Source organism: Hemitrygon akajei, chromosome 3 (assembly GCF_048418815.1).
Source record: "Hemitrygon akajei chromosome 3, sHemAka1.3, whole genome shotgun sequence".
NCBI lineage: Eukaryota > Metazoa > Chordata > Chondrichthyes > Myliobatiformes > Dasyatidae > Hemitrygon > Hemitrygon akajei.
In genome coordinates this window covers 55,792,873-55,813,666 of record NC_133126.1, presented here as the reverse complement: position 1 = coordinate 55,813,666, position 20,794 = coordinate 55,792,873, and the positions used below count along the sequence as shown (strand labels likewise).

At 40.8% G+C, this 20,794-nt stretch overlaps 1 protein-coding gene across 1 annotated transcript in view; it reads right to left on the bottom strand.

The window, feature by feature from the left end:
- daam1a (dishevelled associated activator of morphogenesis 1a) overlaps window positions 1-20,794 on the bottom strand; it is a 170,163-nt gene that overhangs the window by 23,953 nt on the left and 125,416 nt on the right. The window contains exon 20 of the mRNA XM_073039945.1: window positions 718-802. Coding sequence (XP_072896046.1) covers window positions 718-802 — 85 coding nt within the window. The remainder of the gene's footprint in view (window positions 1-717; window positions 803-20,794) is intronic.

Below are 20,794 nucleotides of genomic sequence, written 5' to 3'. Positions count from 1 at the left end.
CTTCAGTGATCTGCAGACATGTAACCCCTGTTTCTCTCAACCCTATCATTTATTGTGCATTTCCTTAACCAGTTTGCCTAGTTCTTACAAGCCTTATTTCACAATGCCAGACTGAATTTAATTCACTAATACTGTTTATCTGCTGGTACTTTCCTGCAATTTGCAACGTCCTTTACTATTATAATCACCTGGCTGATTTCCACGTTATCTGCAAACTCATTCATGCCAACTAAAGCAAATCAAGTAAGAGCAAGATTGTAAGTGGAGAGCACTGCATCATACAACTGACTTGTACCTTTGAGGCAACAGAATCAGAAGGCAAATCACTCACCACACAATGCCCTATCTCAGACCTGCTCTGTCACTAGAGTGCTTATTTAACTAGCAAATTTGACAAGAATAAATAACATCATTTAAATATCATAGGTTAGGCATTCTAGATGGGAAGCTATACTTAAAAAAGATTTGAGTTTATAGCCAAGATTTTGGTTATCTCATAGGTAAAGTACAAAGTGGAGACATGTACTTCCATCAGGGACAGTCACTCCTTGTAACTACCGGTACTGCAGCTGATGTACCGTGCTAGACATTTTCCGAACAGTACTGTGGAACCTGTACTCTTTTTCCACTTAATCATCAACCACATCCTCCCTCCCCAAACCATCGCAAACACGCACATCATTAATAGAGGAAGCTCATAACAACCAATGACATTACCTGTTCAAGCATGTCTTTCGGTAAATCTTCCTGCTCATCCATTGTTAAAATAGCCCGCTTTATCTCCTCATTGGACAGCTTTAACCTAAACAGATGACAAATGTAATTTAACACAGTGCAGTGTTCCAAATGATGTAAAGTTACTATCTGTAGCTGGAACTGTAAACACAAATATTTATACATTAATATCATGTGTTGGCACTGGCCCTCTAAGCCAAGCTCCCACCATTCAGAGCAGCTGGGGAACATTTTAAGCTCACCAACAACTTTGTAACAAACATTATTAGTCAGGCAATTTAAGTCTAGTACTGAACTATAGAATGCAGACCTGACAGATTGAGGACTGCTTTGTTGAGTCTGGTGCTCCCGGTTCAGTCTCCTCTACATTGGTACGTACAAAAAAGCTGGATGAACTCAGCAGGTCGGGCAGCATCCGTTGAAAGGAACAGTCAACGTTTCGGGCCGAGACCCTTCGTCAGGACTAAAGGAGGAGGGGGCAGGGGCCCTATAAAGAATGTGGGGGGAGGGTGGAATGTGCCAGGTGAAAAACCAATCAGAGGTAAGATCAAGGGGTGGGGGAGGGGAAGCAGGGAGGGGATAGGCCAGAGAGGTGAAGAGGGTATCTAAGGGGAAAGCACTATGGGTAGTAGAAGGCCGCAGAGTCATGAGAGGTGATAGGCAGCTGGAAGAAGAGGCAGAGTGAAAGTGGGATGGGGGAAGGGAGAGGGAGGGAATTACCGGAAGTTGGAGAATTCGATGTTCATACCAAGGGGCTGGAGACTACCCAGACGGTGTATTTTCTGCTTGGGGAGCCTCCAACCTGAAGGCATCAACTTCTCTGACTTCTCCCCCCTCCCCTTTTCTCCCCTTTTCCATTCCTCCTGTTCTGGCTTCCCTCTTCTCCTTACCTGCCTTTCACCTCCCTGTAATGTCTCTCCTCCTTCCCTTCCTCCCATGGTCCACACTCCTCTCAGATTCCTTCTTCTTAAGCCCTTTACCTTTCCCACCTTTCACTTTGCAACTTCTCACTTCATTCCCCCCTTCCTTTACTCACCTATCTTCCCCCTCATCTGGCTTCATCTATCACCTGCTATCTTGCATTCCTTCCCCGTCTCCCACCTCCTTCTTCTGGCTTCTTGCCCATTCCTGCTTCCTTTCAAAGTTCAAAGTAAATTTATTATCAAAGTACATACTGTATATGTCACCATATACAACCCCGAGATTCATTTTCTTGCAGACACTCTCAATAATCCATAATAAAATAATAACCATATTAGAATCAGTGGAAGACTGTACCAACTTGGGCATTCAAACAGTGTGTAAAAGACAACAAACTGTTCAAGTACAAAAAGAAAGAATAACAACAACAAATAATAATGATGATAATAATAATAATCAGCATCAGGAACGTGAGATGAAAAATCTTTGAAAGTGAGCTCATAGATTGTTGGAACAGTTCAGTGATGGGGCAAGTGAAATTGAGTTAAGTTATCCCCTTTAGTTCATAAGCCTGTGGTTGAGGGGTAATAACTGCTCCTAAACATGATGGTATGAGTCCTGAGGCTCCTGTACCTTCTTCCTGATGGCAGCAGCACGAAAAGAGCATGTCCTGGGTGGTGGGGGTCCCTGACGATGGACGCTGCTTTCCAGTGACAACACTTTGTGTAGACGTGTTCTATGGTGGGAGGGCTTTATCCCTGATGGACTGGGCTGTATCTACTACTTTTTGTGGGATTTTTGGTTCAAGGGTATTGCTGCTTCCATGCCAGGCTGTGCAATCTGCACCACACACCTACACAAGTCTGTCAAAGTTTTAGATGTCATGCCGAATCTACACGAGTTCCTAAGGAAGTAGAGGCACTGGATGGCTTTCTTCGTAATTGCACTTTTATGCTGGGCCCAGGACAAGTTCTCCAAAGTAGTAACACTGAGGAATTTGAAGTTGTTGACCCTTTCCACCTCTGATGAGGATTAGCTCATGGGTCTCCGGTTTCCTCCTCCTGAAGTCAATAATTAGCTCCTTGGTCTTGCTGACGTTGAGTAAGATGTTGTTCTCTCATCCTGATGAAGGGTTTCAGCCCAAAATGTCAACGATTATTCTTCTTCATAGATGTTACATGACCTGCAGAGTTCCTCCTACATATTGTGTTTGTTACACTGGATTTCCAGCACTTGTAGAATCTCATGTGTTTGTGAACTGTAGATTGAAAGGGTTGGTGGGGCAATAAGAATTCAGTTCAGCCCCTCATATGCTGAACTGGTGGAACAGAAATCAGGTTCTGAATAGGAACAACTGCAGAGGACAGACAGGCCACAAGTGGTTATTGACCCTAAATGTTAACTCACTTTCACTCTCCAAAAATGCTGCTTTGCATGCTCGGTACACCCACCATTGTCTTTATTTAAGACTTTCAGCATCTATAGCATTTTGTTTCCAGTTTATATTTTAGTATCACTTGATCAATTAATAAAGAGCTTGCAAGCTGGTCTTCAACTAAAACAGACTTCTGAAAGAGCCCTGCTGTCACAACTCTAGCTTGCTTGAGAAGAAAATCATATTGCTAAACCAGTGTTATCAATTTAGTCCATGCATGCCTAACTAATTTTCCTTTCTATTGACACAATTAGGTCATCCTGGATATTTCAGGATATGTCTTTGCAAATGAAAGTTCTAGAGCAGTAAAATAAATGTACTAGGAAGTTTACTGGAAGGCATTACAGAAGAAGCCATTCCAAGAAAGATGATGCTGAATGCAGTGGGATCGTACAGTAATGAGATGTTAAAATGGCTGTCTCATGACTTCAGAGACCGGGATTTGATTCTGATGGGTAGAGTTTGTACGTTCTGTCACTGCACGAGTTTCCCGCAATTGTTCCCACATGCCAAAAGAAATGCTGGTTGGCAGGTTAGATGATGGCTGTGCAAATGGATGGCAAGCACGTCAGGGAGAGGGAAAAAATGTGATCTGTATACGTGGGTGCTTAATAGTTGGTGAGAATGCCGTGAGCCAAAAGACCTGTTTCAATGCTCAATGACTCTATGAATCCAGTGTGTAGATATCTCTGACTGTCATCAGAGTGAATAACATGAAAAGTAAAATTTCAGGAATATCGTTAACTTTAAATAAAACATCCTTTCATTTTAGCATGATAAACACATATTTTAAGGTGGAAATAAATGTTGAGCAAAATACTGCCATTATTAAAGTTTAAATTGGATAGCAATTTCTGACAATTCTATATTCAGAATTAAAACAGATAGGAATCTGCTGTCAAGATATCCTGTTATACATAAGTTGTATTATATTCAATAATTCGACCAAGAGACTTGTTACTGAAGTACATGGAACAGCATGCAGTCCTGCACTTACATGTGAAGTATCAAATGTACTCCTCCAAATAAACCGAAACTATTCGGGGGGTTCCCAATCTTTTTTATGCCATGGAGTCTTACCATTAACTGAGGGGTCCGTGGATCTCAGGTTGGGAAACCCTGAGTTAATCCATTCCAGTATAGATACACATTTCACAGTAGTTTTAAATACCATTTACAGAAGTACCAAGGCACTGGATAATTTTTCATAAGTCTAGGGTTTCATATCTTCAGATTTTAACCTTTTTTAAAAATAGTAATATGTTCTCATTTTTCTCAATTTGCCCCTTCTTTCCCTCTCCATGTTTTACTTTCTGATCTTGATTTGGCTTTGAATTCAATATTTTAGGATCTCTAGCTCCAACTTTTCACATCTCATGAATTGTGATTGTTTACAGAAATACTGCTGCTTGTCTAATGACACAGAAGACAAGTGGTCTGTAAGAACTGTTGCACATTTTGGTTCAGAGGAGGTTCACAAGATTGATACCAAGAATTAAAGGGTTAATGTCTGAGGGGTGTTTGATGGCTCTGGGCCTGTACTCATTGGAGCTTTGAAGAATGAGAGGGGATTTCAATGAAACCTATCAAATAGTAAAGGTCTAGATTGAGAAGACGTGGAGAGAATGATTCATATACTGGGGAAGTCTAGGGCCAAAGGGCATATCCTCAGAAGAATGACGTACCTTTTGAACAGATAAGGAGGAATTTCTTTAGCCAGAGGGTCATGAATCTGTCAAAGTAATTGCCACAGATGGCTGGGGAGAACAAATCATTGGGTATATTTAAAGCAGAGGCTCATATGTTCTTGATTAGTAAGGGCGTCAAAGGTTACTAGGAGAAGGCAGGAGAATGGGGTTGAAAGGGATAGCCAGTCATGTTGGAACGGCGCAGCGTACTTCCTGGGCCAAATAGCCTCTCTTTGCTCCTCTGTCGGCTGTTTCTGTAGTACTAAGAGCTAAAAATTACAATGAAGTTTCAGAAGTTTCAAAGTAAGTTACAAAGTAATAAAGGGGCATAAAATCAAGAGAGATCATAGTTCTGGTCCTCAACATGCACGTACTCAAACTGGTAGCCAAACCAGATCAAATCCTCCACTGAGAGACTCTACAAGTGGATCAAATTCTGGATGCAATGGTAAATAACAAGTTCAAAAGTTGTTTGCTGTTGGGAAATCCCGAAAATTTGTGGAAGTCACAAAAAAAGCCAATGACAGATTCTACTAAAGCTATGAAATAATTGACACTATCCGTAAAAAGGTTAATTAGCAGATTTGAATGATAGTCTACAATTGCAATTTTAACACAAGTGTTAAAATGTTTAAAATTCTTTCATGTCAATTTAAATGATAATTAAACCAAATATTGAAGAACAGATATGAAATATAATAGATAGTTATGGTGTTGCTTTTCCACATCATTTCTGTTCAGATTATAGGCACATGGACAATATTGTTTAAATGCATGCTTTAAAATATGAAAATTACATTCTGCAGAGAAGGAAGGATGGGAAGAGGGATAGGCAGAGCAAATTGTCCTCCGAGTTACCTAATGATAAATGTAGATGATACTACAGATGCATACTTCTACATTCAACTGTGAAGTCATAGAATTAAAATTAAATGAATAATTAAAATGGTGCTGGTGAAATCCAGCAACTAGTTTTCAGTGGCAAGATACAAAACAAAGAAAACCACTAAACACTTAACAATAACACCTTATTAATAATGATCACTGCTAACAATGAAGAGGCGTGCAGAGGCAAAGGCAACTGGAGGTGGGAGCGAGGGAACTCCCAGCGTCTGTTGGATTTAAGCACTGGGCCAATTTAGAAATGAGAGGGTGTCAGGACTGGAGGCTAGCGATGGGCCGGTTCTGCTTAAACTGGATAACATTTTATAAAGTCAAATTGCTTTGATTTATACTTTTTTCTAAATAGTAAGATTTTATCTCAATGATATTCTTCCTTCCGTTATATGAGTAAAAGTGCATTAAATGTAGTACTCAGTTAATGTACTGCACATCAAGTGATTTGAGTCGGCTCTGTGCTGAACTGAAGCTGTGGCCTGCTCCAGCTGGAGTGATGCCAGGTTTTGGATCTTTTGTAAAACTTCAGCTTTGGATGCTATTTGCTTACTTCCATTGTTTACATGATATTTTTCCCTCCCTGTGCACTGGGCATTTGATGTCTGTGTATAATAGGTTCTTTTGGGGTGTCTTTGTTTTATGGCTAACTGTAAGGAGGCGAATCTCAAGGTTGTATAATACATAATATATACATACTTTGAACTTTGAAACCCTCCAATAAAACAAAAATATCAGTTTACCCAAGTGTAGCCAAAAAAATATACTTTTCTGCAGCCTTCATTTTCTCTAATTCAACACAGCATTTTAAAGTAGCTACGAAAGCACACTGTTAAAAGAAGTCACCTCTCATCTCTAGTTGTTACTTGCCCAATTGTAAAGCTCAGTGATCTGCACTGGCATAACACACTCCGCAATTTGACAGTTCCTGTGACACTGATACCAATCAAATCTATTTAATTTTAGTGGATTACTATCATTATACAACTGAGCACAACATTTCATGTACTTTTATTCATATAATGGAGGGGAGAATATCATTGAGATAAAATCTTCCTATTAGACAAGTATAAGACAAAGCAATTTGATTTTATAAAATTTTATCCAGTTTTTTTTTGTGTTTATTAATTATATCAAGTATTCCATGTAACTTTCTATACCAAGGCTTCATAGACATTAACAGCACAGAATGAAACCATTCAGCCACTGTCAGTAGGTTAAAAGAGTTATCTAGTAAGTCTCAATCTCCTGCCCTTGCTCCATTTATATACAATTTTCTCCCATTCAAGTATTTATTACAATTTTGATGCTATTTCCACATTGGCAGCTGATTGCTGGAACAATCCTAACCTTTTCCCGCTCCCCCACTCTCCTGCCACAATAATTCATTGTTTGTTTCAAATGTAATTACAGTTCAACAGATACCTGAGTGATGCCAGCAGTTCAGGAGCTACTTTTTCTGGCTCTCCAAGGCTACATAAAGCAAATTTTATAATAGTCTACCCTGGCCATCTCTTCCCAATACTATGGAAGTTCTTGGAAATAATATTAAGTGTATTATTCTGAACCCCATTCTGCAATGCAAACAGAGTGAATTACAAGCACAGATAGAATAGAACCAATTTTAAGCAGCTGATTAATATAAGCACAATGAGTTGTCAGGTTCCTTCAATCACAGAAGTTCATGCCAAATCTCACCTCATTTTCAGAGTTTTACCCAATAAACAAATGTCAGAACGTTACATATTTAATATTTCAGTAATATTTGAATAATATTGTAAATATGTTGCTGAAGCATTCTTGACTGTTTAAATAATTCATTACAGGTTATATGTAAAAATACGTGAATGATATACATTGCAGTGAGACATTGAAGTTTAAATAAAGTGCAGCATGCTTTTGTCGCAAGAAGTGAAGATGTTTCAATACTAAATAGAAAGAAAAAGGTCAAATACACAGGTTCATTAACAGTGAGTATTGGGTGATAATAATCATAAATTTAAAAGAGCAGAAATGACTGGCTACATCAGAAAGACAGATGTGTTTAACTGCACAAAAGATAACTGACTACTGTATATGTAATGAATTAAGCAGTACTTTGAAGCAGATTAAATAACTAATGAGAAGCAAGTGCCAGTTTTGCTGAATGCATTAGGTTTAAAGGCATACAGTTTGCTCAGCAGTTTGACTGAATAAGCAGAAATGAGCTTTGCTCCTATCATGGAAGTAATGCAGGAACATTTAGAACTGAAAACATTATTAATTGCAGAATGCATCAGGTTTCATAAGCGGAATCAAAAAGAGGGGGAGTTCATGTCAGCTTACGTGGCTGAATTGAAGAGTAGTATGAGCATTGTCCATTCAGTAACAGACTTAATGAAGTGCTGAGAGAACATTTAGTTTGTAAAACCTTACAAGAAAGCATTTCAAAAATGGCTCCTAACTGAAGCACAGCTGACACTTAAAAGAGCAGTTGAAATTGCTGTGTCAATGGAAACAGCAGACAGAGATGCAGTCAGAAATGAAACAGTGGGTGAACAAAACTGCAACGTCTAAACAATAACTTGCTTGACCAAACAAATTGTGCTACCATTGTGGCAGGGACTCAAATACACCTGACCAATTCAGCTTTACTTGTGGAAAATGCAACAAAGTAGGACATATACAAAGAGTATGTCGGGCAGACAGAACTAAAGGGGTTTGTACAGGGAAGAGAAAAAGATAAAGAGTCAAGCTGCAGTTTCAAAAAGAGCACTAATCTGCATGCTTGTTGATGAAAAATCTGATAATGATGCAAGTGACGCAGGACTGAGTAGTCTTGAGATTTACAATGTGAAAACTAACAAAAGACAAGCAATATGGCTTATACCAGAGGTGAACAGCAAATTAATTAAGATGTAATTGGTTGTTTCAGTCATTCAACAAAATCAGTTTGAATAGCATTTCAAAGATGCTGAACTGAAGCCTGCAGATATCCAACTGAGAACTTACACTGGAGAAAAGATAATTCCTGTGGCAGAACTTCAGATGGTGACAAGAAAGCGTACATCAACTAATGTATATTAACATTAAGGATATATCAACTAATCGAGTGCTGTCAGAGCAACAACCTTGCATTCAATGTCAGGAAGACCAAAGAAAGGGTAAGATGAGAGAGCACACACCAGCCTTCATAGAGATCAGAAGAGGAAAGGGTCAGCAACTTCAAGTTTCTTGCTGTCACCATATCTGAGGAACTATCCTGTTACATTGCTACCATCAGGGAGGAAGTGCAGGAGCCTGAAGGCATACACTCAATGATCCAGGAACAGCTTCTTCCCCACTGCCATTAGATTTCTGAGTGGACATTGAACCCATGAACATGACCTCACTACTTTGCTTTCCTCTTTTTGCACTATTTATTTAACTGTGATTTACAGTTTTTTAAATTATGCATTGCAACGTACTGCTAGCACATAACAAGTTTCACGACATAAGCCAGTGATATTAAATCTGATTCTGAGGGAATGGCATTTGTCACAGTAAAATACAACAAACAACAAGCCACATTGGGCTTGTATGTGGTAAAAACAGGAGGGACAGCTTTGTGGGGTCTTGAGTGGCTGGAAGAACTACAACTTGCTTGCGGAACCATCCACAATTTGCATGCCACATCCCCTTCAACAAAGTCAACTGAAAGCGAATTAAGGAAGGTACTGGATGATGACATGGCAGTGTTCAGGCATGGCAATATAAAACTGAAATGTATTAAGGGTAAAAACAAGTAAAAAATGCCACACCAAAGTTTTACAAAGCCTATCTGGCTCTTTATATTTGTGATAAAGTAGCCAATGAGCTAGACTGTATGGAGGCTAAAGGAATTCTGTCCAAGGTTGAGTGGAGTCAATGGGCAACACCAGTGGCCCCTATAGCCAAGAAGAATGGGTCTGTCAGGATCTGTGGTGATTTTAAGGTCACCATCAACCCAGTACTGAAAGTAAATGACAAAGTTATCCTCTCCTCTGCTCAGAGTAGAGTTTACTGTATCTCTGCAAACCCATCTGGAGGGAAACACTTCAGCAAAGTGGACTTAGCTGAGGCCTTCCTACAGATGGAGATGGAAGAAGAGCCCAAAGTGCTTCTCACCATAAACACTCACAAAGGGCTTTATCACTATAATAGGCTTATTTTTGGAGTAACATTTGCCCCAGCACTCTGGCAGAAGGCTGCCAGACAGAGTTACCTTAGACATTATTATTACCGGTAAAAATGAGAAAAAACAACTCCAAAATCTCAAAACAGTGTTAAAAAGATTAGAAGATTATAGGACAGCAGAAACCTGATTGGATGAGGACTAATCAACCAGGAGCGATAGATGATGTTGATTAAATACCACCGGACTAGACATGCACAGGCATCGTCCCTGATGAAGTTTGTCATCGTAATGGCGGTTAAAGTCGATACCTGTACCCAGAAGGAAGCTTGACGTTTCACTCCAGGACAAGCAGTCCTGGCAAGGGACTACAGAGGTGATCAAAACCAGGTAATCAGGAAGATTACAGACAGAACTGGTCCACTCTCCTACACAGTGGAGATTGTGTCTGATGTCACCTGGAGATGACACATTGATCAGCTGAGGGGAGCCAACTGTTAGAGAAGAAAGGTGGTTAGAGCTGTCAGAACCAATCCTACATTCCCAAGAGCCGGCCCCGGAACCTGAGACAGTTTCACATCCACAAGTCTCGCCTGCCAACCAGAGTGATTCCCCCTGGTCAGGAAAGCAGTCACCCCACAAGAGTAAGAAAGCTTCCACTGTGTTTAATTCTGGCCTGAATAGAACAATTTAAAATTCACCCTGCTGTGGATGTCGATATAGTGGTTGTATTATTTTATATAATGTATACAAAACACAATGGTACTTCAGTGTTAGCTGGATATTCGTTGGAAGGTTTTAGCAATAAACTCAGATTAAGAACATCATTACATCCATTAGGATTATTCACTAATGTCTGATTTACACTGGATTTGCTCTAAAATATTATTATACATTAATTTCCTCTTATTATGAATTTGAGAAATGCTCTTTAATCCACAGCTGTTTATATTATCTTGTACCTCTTCTAGAGATAAAAATACATAAATTACTAAGAGCAATGCATGCATTCAATATGGCTAAAGAAAATACATCTTAAAAAGAAAGAATTGTTTTAAAAATGCTTAACAATTGACAGTGCTACCTTTGCCCAGATTCTAATAGTTTATCTTGGGCAACCAAACTCTATTGGAAGCATATGGATTCTAACATAATTTTTCTAACATATTTCAAGAAACATATGCCATTATGGATTACAAGTGCAGAAAAGTAGCTTTCACATCACATCGAAGATTGAAAATCTACTGCATATTTCTCCATCTTCCTTTGGAGCAGATATTAGTTTAAATAAAATTTAGAGGATTGCTTGAATGGATTTTTTTTCATGAATGGAACTTCCTTTAAGAATAAAAAGAAGGACCAGCAAGACCACCAGTGCGAAATCAACCATCACAGGAGCAGTTACACCAGCTGACTAAGCAGGAATCAGTGAAGTTTGTCAGTCAAATCAAAGAATTCAGAAGTTCAGACACAATAAATCGGCAATAAATAATCTCCAGCAGAGTGCCAAGTCCTATTTTCATCTTTGGAGAACCAGTGCACAGTTGATTTAATTTTGACTTTGTATTCTCAGCATACTACAACATCTCTTAGGCAGGATACAACCGGGAACCATCTCCACCTGCTGCCCGTGACCAGCTGATAGAGCTTGCACAAGTAACATATTCTAGTCATAAATCTATGCATCTTGGCAGATGAAACAGATTACATTTCAGGTGTAGTCACTTACATCATAATAAATTGCAGTTTTTACACTTGTCAACTGTAGAATAACCTTTGCTGTGCTTACCATTCGTATGTCTGTGTGTCTGTCTGTCTCTCTCTGTCTCTCTCTCTTTGTGTGCCTCTGTGTGCCATCCTTTAAAGCACTTCAAACAGTTCATATTGTACCCAAATATTTTCTTAAACATTGCAAGTCAGCTAATATACTTTCAACCCAGTTTGCCTAGCTTGTTACTTATCAGATTAATGGTAGATTTTAAAATAAGGAGGAGCTTCATTCAACAGGAATCCCGCCAGTGGAGGTCTCCATCACTATCTGCTGTTTCTAATGTTATGAATGTGAAGCAACTCTGAGGGGCCGAAGGGTACAAAGTCGCCCCCCCCCCCCTCCTTTTTGAGAATAGCAAGATCGCTATTAATTCGGGTCTGAGACCCAGGAAATGAGAGAGAGAGGTCCAGAATACACAAGGTTTAGAATGTGTCCTGACCTCAGCAAAACGGAACCACTGATAATGGCTATTGTCTCTTGGAGACGGAATTGTGTATTGAGTACTGTACTATTCATTGAAACCCCTCAGGGGACAACCAGAGTGGTCTGGTTGAGGGATTGCATCATCCCAACCTGATTAACATCTGAGACCCCGTGAGTAAGGATAAAAGAGGGTCTGGGGAACAACCCCTTCAGACGCATCAGGAGAAACGCTGGAAACCCATTGACAGCGTTTTATAGCGAACGCCAGTGAGAGCTCGTGTGTGTCCTCCCTTGCCAGGGTGGTGGGCTCATCACGGAAGAACGGTTTAGCTAAAGGAGAGGCCACAAGTGAAAGGCCACGACAACGAGACTCCTGCCGGATCAAAATCATAAAAGGAAAGTCGGCAATTTTTTCTCCAAATCTCTCTCTCTCCAACCACTGCAACACAGTAGCCCCCAATGGCTGCAGCCTGCATGAACTGAGTGAACTTGATATTTCCATCCGACAATACATTATCCCCTAGACAATGATAGAGCTTATTTCTTATTGATTATTATTATACCCGCACTTTTAGATTTAGTATTGACGACATATATTATCTGTATATTTGCATTGATATTATTTTTGTGTATTTTTACTAATAAATACTGTTAAAAATAGTATCATCAGACTTCAACGGACGTCTCTATCTTTGCTGGTAAGTGACCCAGTTACGGGGTTCGTAACACTAATATGGTAATGATTTTCAAAGATGGGAATCTTTCTTTGCAACATTCTTCCTCCAATGTCCCAACTTACAAGCCTATACTTTAAAAAAGGCTTTTTGAAATTAACAAAATAAGTAATCAATAAATCTTTGTAATCAAATAAGGTCAAAGAGGTCCTTGCACCTTCTAATAAAACTTAGAAGTGTTAAAATTAGCCATGTTATAACTATTAAAGTGCTGCCATAAATCACGTGCATTTACCTTTGTATCAGTACAAACGACTTAAATACAGATTAGTTTATTTATTTTTTTCAAACAACCACTATTCAGCTCACTCCTAACCAATCCTTCTCATTAGCATCCATTTTTCTCTTACTACCCACAAAGCAGTGGTATCACACCCTTCCTCGTGCTCAGTCATCCTCCTACTTTGATTATGCAGCTCAGCGGAGTTTCTTCTGAAAGTTCCTGCAGCAAGAGGAAACAATGTGAAGCACGAGAAAGGGGCACAGGTCCTCTCAGGATCCTGAGCGGTAATGAGAAAGCAGACTGCTTTGACTGTAACAAAGAAAACTGGAATGCCAACACTGGCTTTGTAATGTCAATCCTGCAGCAACAGAGAAAGGGTAAAGGAGGCAAATGGAACATAGGAGGTTGGCTTCAACTGAACATTTAAATTCAGCAGTCTCTTCACATTCTCACTTTAAGTCAGAAAGGGCAACCCCAGCTTTACTGTTTAATTACCCTATACATGTAAAATTGAAAGGATCATGCACCTCGACAAAGATAATTTAATGGAGACAAGAATAAAATTCGAATGAGTAAAAATCGTCACTTTCTCATCTAAAGCAAAGGTAGGTAGATAAAGAAACATCAATTCACAGGAAACTGCTATATTATTCATGTTGATACAGAGACAGCAGCAGTGTATCTTCAGTACAAGATATGACAGCCACCAGAATATTTGAAAAGGCTTCAATGGCATTAGCATAATGTCATTAAATGTATTTGCTTCATCAATTAACAAAACTAAAATACTCACTACTAAATACATTTCAACACTGATAATCTGAGAAAGATAGGGAGTTGATTAATACACTTAGAACACAGAAAGTCTACAGCACAATACAGGCCTTTTGGCCCACAAAACTGTACCAGACATGCCCTTACTTTAGAAATTACCTAGGGTTATCCATAGCTCTCTATTTTTCTAAGCTCCATGTACCTATCCAGGAGCTTCTTAAAAGACCCCCTCGTATCCGCCTCCACCACTGTCACTGTCAGCCTGTTCCACACAATTTGTTGCAAGGTGTTACAGCAAATGTAGGATCATTTATAGATAGATACACCAATTCAACCTACATTTACTCAGCCCACAATAGTGATCTTCAGATGGTACTTTCACAGCAGTCACTAAATCTTGAAAGCAGTGATATATAAATGCTATGCAAAACCTAATAGAAATCAAGATTTAAGCTAATTTCTTGAAGTGTACTCCAGAGCAAAGAATTGAACACTAAATAATGCAAGAAATACAAAACATGCAACTGCTGAGGCACTGACAAAAATCACTGAAAACACGTGTTTAACTGTTAAAGTCAGTATTCAGTGTGTAACAAACATTATCCAACAGTATCGTATACCAACAAATAGGCCTTGCAGAGTCAAAGTCCTTTCCCTTGTGTATTCAGTGACGTTGAGCAAATCAAGGGTCAGCAATCTGAAATGACTGGGGCAGGTGATACGTGGAATTGAGAGCTTGATGACTTGCCTGATATTGCTAAACAGAGCAGTAAAGGTGTCAAGGAGGCAAGCAGGAAGTGTATAATCGGAGATGGAATGAGAGAAAGTCAAGCAAGGGTCATGTCCTTCAGGCATTAGAGGGAGAGGGAGGAAGCAGAGTTACACATCAATTACCCTAGAGCAAGCAGACAGCCAAACAAGTACAGAATACAAGTGCCACATGAGAGTCAGCCAACTTGATGCTAAATCAAACCTCACACATGCAGTGCAAATCTGCTTCTGCATGCCTGGCCCACTTAGAGGTTACATACAGTACATAATTAAACTATCGATAACGTCCAGGCATCCACTCTGTGCCACTTGCAGCTGCACCACAGGCACACAGCATTCAAGAGAAAAAACATTAAACATAAATTATACACAGGTTTTGTTTTTACAATAAAGGTCACAATTAGAACCAAAAAAATCCATTTTAGTTCAAAGGGATTGGAGTTGTCTCATTTAGAGGGTACATACATAATGAAAATTATAGATAGCATCCAGGCATCCAGGTATCCAGGTAGCCTCTTCATTCAAATGCATGTCCAGTCTTCTGTGGGATCAGGGCACTGAACCCCTGGGCTTCAAACAAATTCCCAAGACTTTGGTATACGTTAGTATTTCACTAAAATTGAAGGCAGCACAATCTAATTTCAAGGTCTTTATGCAATTCAGAAAATATAAGTTAACACAGTCTATCTTCTATCCACCTTGAAATCACTTGAGCTACTTATTCCTGAAGTTGCTCTTTCAGGACAAGAGGTGATGCCCAGAACCCTCTACAGCCGATCTCCACGGGGAAGACAAGTCTGCCAACCATTGTCTCTGCACTCCTGAACGAAGGACAGGGACTTCAGGGCCTCCTTGCATCCTTCCTCCCATGGTACTGCGAGCTCCACCATGATGATTTTATTGCCTCCGATGGGCCACAGTACAATGTCTGATCGAAGTATGGCTTGCACCACCTCCGGGAACTGCGTCTTCCTTCCCACAGCAACCCTCCTCTCCCATGAGTTGGCGGTTTGTAGCAGATTGGATTTAAGTACCTTTGATATGACTGGTGTGGCCCTCTCCTTGATGAAAATGACTGCCCTGTTTGCCTCTCCGCCAGCTGGTCTCTTTTTACACTTCTTCTGCTCCAGTGAGTCAGCAAGGGACAGCAGGACCTTGTTGTGGTGCCACCTACACCGTCCCTGTGTTAAAGCTGTCTTGCATCCTGACGGTCTGTGTGCCAGTGAACCCTGCTGACCACAAAGCTTGAGTTAGGGTCCTCTCTCAGCCCTCGTGTGTGCAGCTGTGATGGTGTCGGGAGAGTGTCACACACGGACTGCAGGAGGAAGGAAATGTGGAAGGGCTCCAATCCCCAAAGCTCTGCCCAAGTGATCTTGCACTTGGAAAGATCCCATTTTGTCCAGGCGCCCTGTGACTCCAACTCCACTACTTCGATAACCTCTCGATGCCTCCTACAATGGTCATGGGGAACTCGTACACTGTGAAAAGCCAGAACAACCTTGGTGGAAGGCCATGTTGGTACAGCTATGTCTTAAAATTACCAGGGTGTCCAGTTATGATGATCTTCTTCAGCCACTCCCCAGTCTGCTTTACAGCGTTGGTGATATTAGCGCTGTCTGGCATTGCTGCATTAAACCACTTTCCAAGACACTTTACTGGGTTGTCCTCTATGGATGGAATGACTTCTCCCTGTACATGTAGACTAAATTAGCTAGTAACCTTGCCCTTTTTGATCACCATGCATCTGTACTTCCTGGCCTTGAAGGTCATCCCAACCCAGGTAGCTATGTTGTCCAGGGTTTCCAATACCCATCTTGCTTGGACATGGGTACAGTGGGTACTGTGATGTCATCCGTGAACTTCTGTATTGCAGGTTGTCAGATGCCAGGCTCCAACACTGAGCCTCGGGCTATGTCCCTGCTGCTGGTTTGAGTAGGTTCATACCCATGACAAACAAGATGAAAGAGATGGTACAGCCCATTGGAATCCCTTTTTGGAGGTCTTGCCACCCAGTTGTAAAGTGAGCTGAAGTGAGGCCTAGTTTGAATCCTCCGAGGTAGCTGGTGGTTACGTCTCGTGTTACTGGCAGGATATGGTAGTGGTCCAGGCCAACCTGGATGAGGATGTGTGGAATTGATCTGTAGGCATTAGCTAGGTCTAACCAGAGGACTGTTAGGACATCTTTCTTCTACCTAGACTCACAGATCAATTGGCTGATTATTGAGATGTGTTCAAGGCACCCAGAAAAACCCAGCATGCCACCTCTCTGGACGGATGTGTTGAAATAGTGGTTCTCTATTAAGTAAGAGGTCAGCCTTCTCACAGGCACCAAGAAGAATTTTTTGCACTCCACGCTAAGGAGGGAGATTGTCCGAAACTGGGTGATTATGGAGGAATCTTCTTCCTTGAGAACAAAGCATTCTTCAGCCATTTTCCAGCTTAGTGCAATACAGCCTTTGATCCAAATCTTCCTCATCATCTTCCACAACCTCCAGAGGAGTTTTGGGCATTTCTTATATACCTTGTAGGGTATACCACTTGGTCCTGGGCGGCAGATGACTTTGCTCTCTTGATGGTATCCTGGACCTCCTGCCACATGGACTCCACCATGTTCAGCTCAGTTGCTGAGATTCTTGGTTGAGGGACTTTTGGATTGAACTCTAGTCCCCGATTCCTATGGGGATCGTTGCGTGATTCCTGCAGAAATTCTTCCACCTCCTGCTTTGAGCTGGTTAGGGTGCCAGAGTTTTGCTGGCTGAGTGGATTTTTAAACAAACTGGGCTCTCCTTCTCTCTTTCGCAGCTGCTCCACCTCCTGAGCTTGCACAGCTGTTCCCGCAGTTCGCTGGTTAGATCTTTGACACCTTCTTCTTCGTCAGGGTAACTGTTTTTGAATCATTTGTTCAGGGTCTTTATCTCACTTCTCAGGTGGCGAATCTCCCTTTCCCTCCTGTTTGGTTGCCGTGATGGTTTAAGATTCTCTCTCTTCTCCATTGGGCTGAATCGCTCTTTAACAAGTTGAACACAATAGCTGCAAGGGAGTCGATTTTTCCTGTAGACAGCCTCTCAACCTTCCCTCACCCTGGGAAACTCTGGGGGTATTGCGTATTAGTTCATCCGTAGCTTGTATGGTGCCCTCTTGCGAGTGCTGCACACGAGTGCTTACTCAAAGATAATGCTATTCTGATTATTCAGAAATCCTCAAGGTTTGTCGTCCAGTACACAGGTGATATTTGCTGCACTCTTTCTTCCACTCACTGGGTCCCTGAATTCATAAAGCATTGGGAGAAGTGCGAATGGATCCCCAGGTTCAATGGTGTGCTCCTCACGCAAGATGTCAGAGATGTAGGAGACCTCCAGGCACCAGAATGTGTGGCAACACTTGCAGGCTGCCCCAGCACATCCCGAGGTTGTTAAGACAACTGACACATTTCACTGTGTCATGACCTCAGCCCCCTCCTTTGTGAGAATCGTAAGAGAGAGAGAGAGAGAGCCTTACGGTTTGGAATGTGGGCTGGCCGCTCAGCCAGACAAAAGCCTTGGACATAGCCATTGTCTTGGGAGACACCTTTGTGGAATAAGGAACTGGACTACGTGCAAACCCTCAGGGCAATGTGAGATGGGTGATGGGGGAAAAGATTGCCTCGCCCCCTGATTGACATCTACAACCCTGCCAGTCCAGATAAAAGGTGGGCTGCCGAGGCGGGGCCTCAGACGCACCAAGGAGACACACGAAGAAGACACGATACCGCTTCCCGTCGGAGCTGGAAGCCATTCTGAAGGAAGCCACGTGCGTTAGATTCCGGATCGGGAGTCTGTGGCTGGACCCAAAAGGAAAAACCGCTTTAACTAACAGCAGGGATTTGCTTCGCAAGGACGACGGGCAAGTTTTCCTTTTCTCTCTCTCCAACACGTGAAATGCCAGCGGTTCCCGAAACGGGGAAGCCTGCAGACTTTGAGTGACTCTTATATTCCAATGGACTCAGTATCCCCTAGACAACGATAGAGCTTATTTTTGATTGATTATTACTATACCTGTGCTTTAGATTGAGTTTTGATGATGTATATGATCTGAATGTCTTGTATTAATCATACGTTTGTGCCCCTTTATAAATAAAACGTTTGAAAATAGTATCATCAGGCTTCAGCGGACCTCTCTATCTTTGCTGGTAAGTCACCCTGTTACTGGAGAACGTAACAACTGTGTGTTTCAGTGTACATGTGATAAATAAATCTGAATCTCAATCTCAGAATTGTCTTGCCTACAGAAGGCAGAGGATGGTTGTAGATGGAAGATATTCTGCCTGGAGGCTGGTGGCCAGTAGTGTTCTACAGGAATCTGTTCTGGGTCACTTACTCTTTGAGATTTTTACAAATGACTTGGATGAGAAAGTGGAAGGTTGGGTTAGTAAGTTTGCAGATGACACGAAGGTTGGTGGTGTTATAGCTACTGCAGAAGGTTGTTGTAGATTACAAAGGGACATAGACAGGATGCAGAACTGGGCTGAGAAGTGGCAGACAGGTTTAATGGTAAGATTCTTAAGAGAGTGGGGGAAAAGAGGGACCTTGTGGTTCAGGTCCACAGATACCTCAAAGGTGTTGTGCCAGTTGATAGGGTGGTTATGAAGGCATATGATGTGCTGGCCTTCATTAGTCAGGAATTAGGTTCAAGAGCCATGAGGTTATGTTACAACTCTATAAAACTCTGGTTAGACCACACTTGGAGTATTGTGTTCAGTTCAGGTCACCTCATTATAGGAAAATACATGAAAACTTTAGAAAGAGCGCACAGCAGATTGACTAGGATGCTACCTGGATTAGAGGAGAACTGGTAGAGATGTACAAGACGATAAGAAGCATAGATTGAGTAGGCAGCCAGAGACAGAGACTTTCTCCCGGGGTGTAAATAGCTAACATGAGGGGGCGTAATTTTAAGGATTTGGGAGGAAAGCGCAAAGGGAGGATGTCAGAAGTTTTTTTTCCAGAAACACAGATAATGCAGGTGCATGGAATGTGCCGCCAGAAGTGATGGTAGAGGCAGATAGATTACGGACATTTGAGAGACTCTTACGACACATGAATGAAAGAAAATTAGAGGGCTATGTGGAAGAGAAGAGTTAAATTGATCTTGGAGCAGGTTAAAGAGTTAGCACAACACTATAAGCCTTGGGACTTGTACTGTGCTGTATTTTTCTATGTTCTCTTTAAAGAAATAATATCCAGCCGTGGAGGATTCCCAAAGCCCCAGTGATCGGAAATTATATGGTATTGTAATAAATTTTCCAGTGAACTGATTTAGTTTAAAAGATGACAGGAACCAGTGCCTCAGTGAGTTAAAAGGAAGCACGGCAAATATCACAAGATACTGAACCACCAGGATTTCTGAATAGAGAGCAAGTTATTGGAGTTTTATTGTACTGTGTAATATCTAAGAAAAATATAATGCGGCTTGGGGGCTGGAATTAAGACATATCCAAAAGTCTGGAAAATTTGCTAGTCTATTGTCAAGCTTCCAAATGTACTAGATTATCAGAACTTACTTGTACTGAACTAATAATGTGTTAGAATCTAACACTTTTATATATTAAAAATAATTCAGTAAACATTATAAAGGCCAACTGATGAACACCAGTGATTATGGATCTGTTATTTTTTTCCCACATCAATTGCTTTCTGCAATGGGGGTAATAGAATTTGGGGTTGAAATGCACACCTCATTCAGCTTGTAGCATCAACTCTTTCATGTGTATTTTTTTAAAAATATATAGCTAAGTGACAATCTATATTAACAAATCAACGGTACTTTTAGTACCATTATATTTCATGTAAAACTATTTCAGATTAACAAAGTTAACACACAAAAAGTACACTGATGTACAATTAGAATCCAAATAGTTTTGAACAGATTTATCTCAGCAACTCCAATTATTAAGTACCTGTATAATCAGGCAATATTAATTTAAAACTTACTTGCTTGATCAGATTACAAGCTGTATTGTCCAGACTTTTCTTAGAATTAAAAAATAATGAATGGAAAATTAATGCCAATCAATACAGTTTCCTGCTAAAATATTTCCATATTGTTTAGGACTTCCTGCATCAGCATGAGGCGATTATTCACCCTGGCATTATTACAAATCAGTATCCTTATTTCCCAGTAAAAAAATTTCCCTAAATACCAAAAGACAAAATCCCTACAAGTCTAACTAAAAATTGTGTGATTAAAATCTGTGCGAGAAGTAAATAGTAACTTTGCTGAATGCAAATTTTCCTTCTTTCTGCTTTAGAACCAAC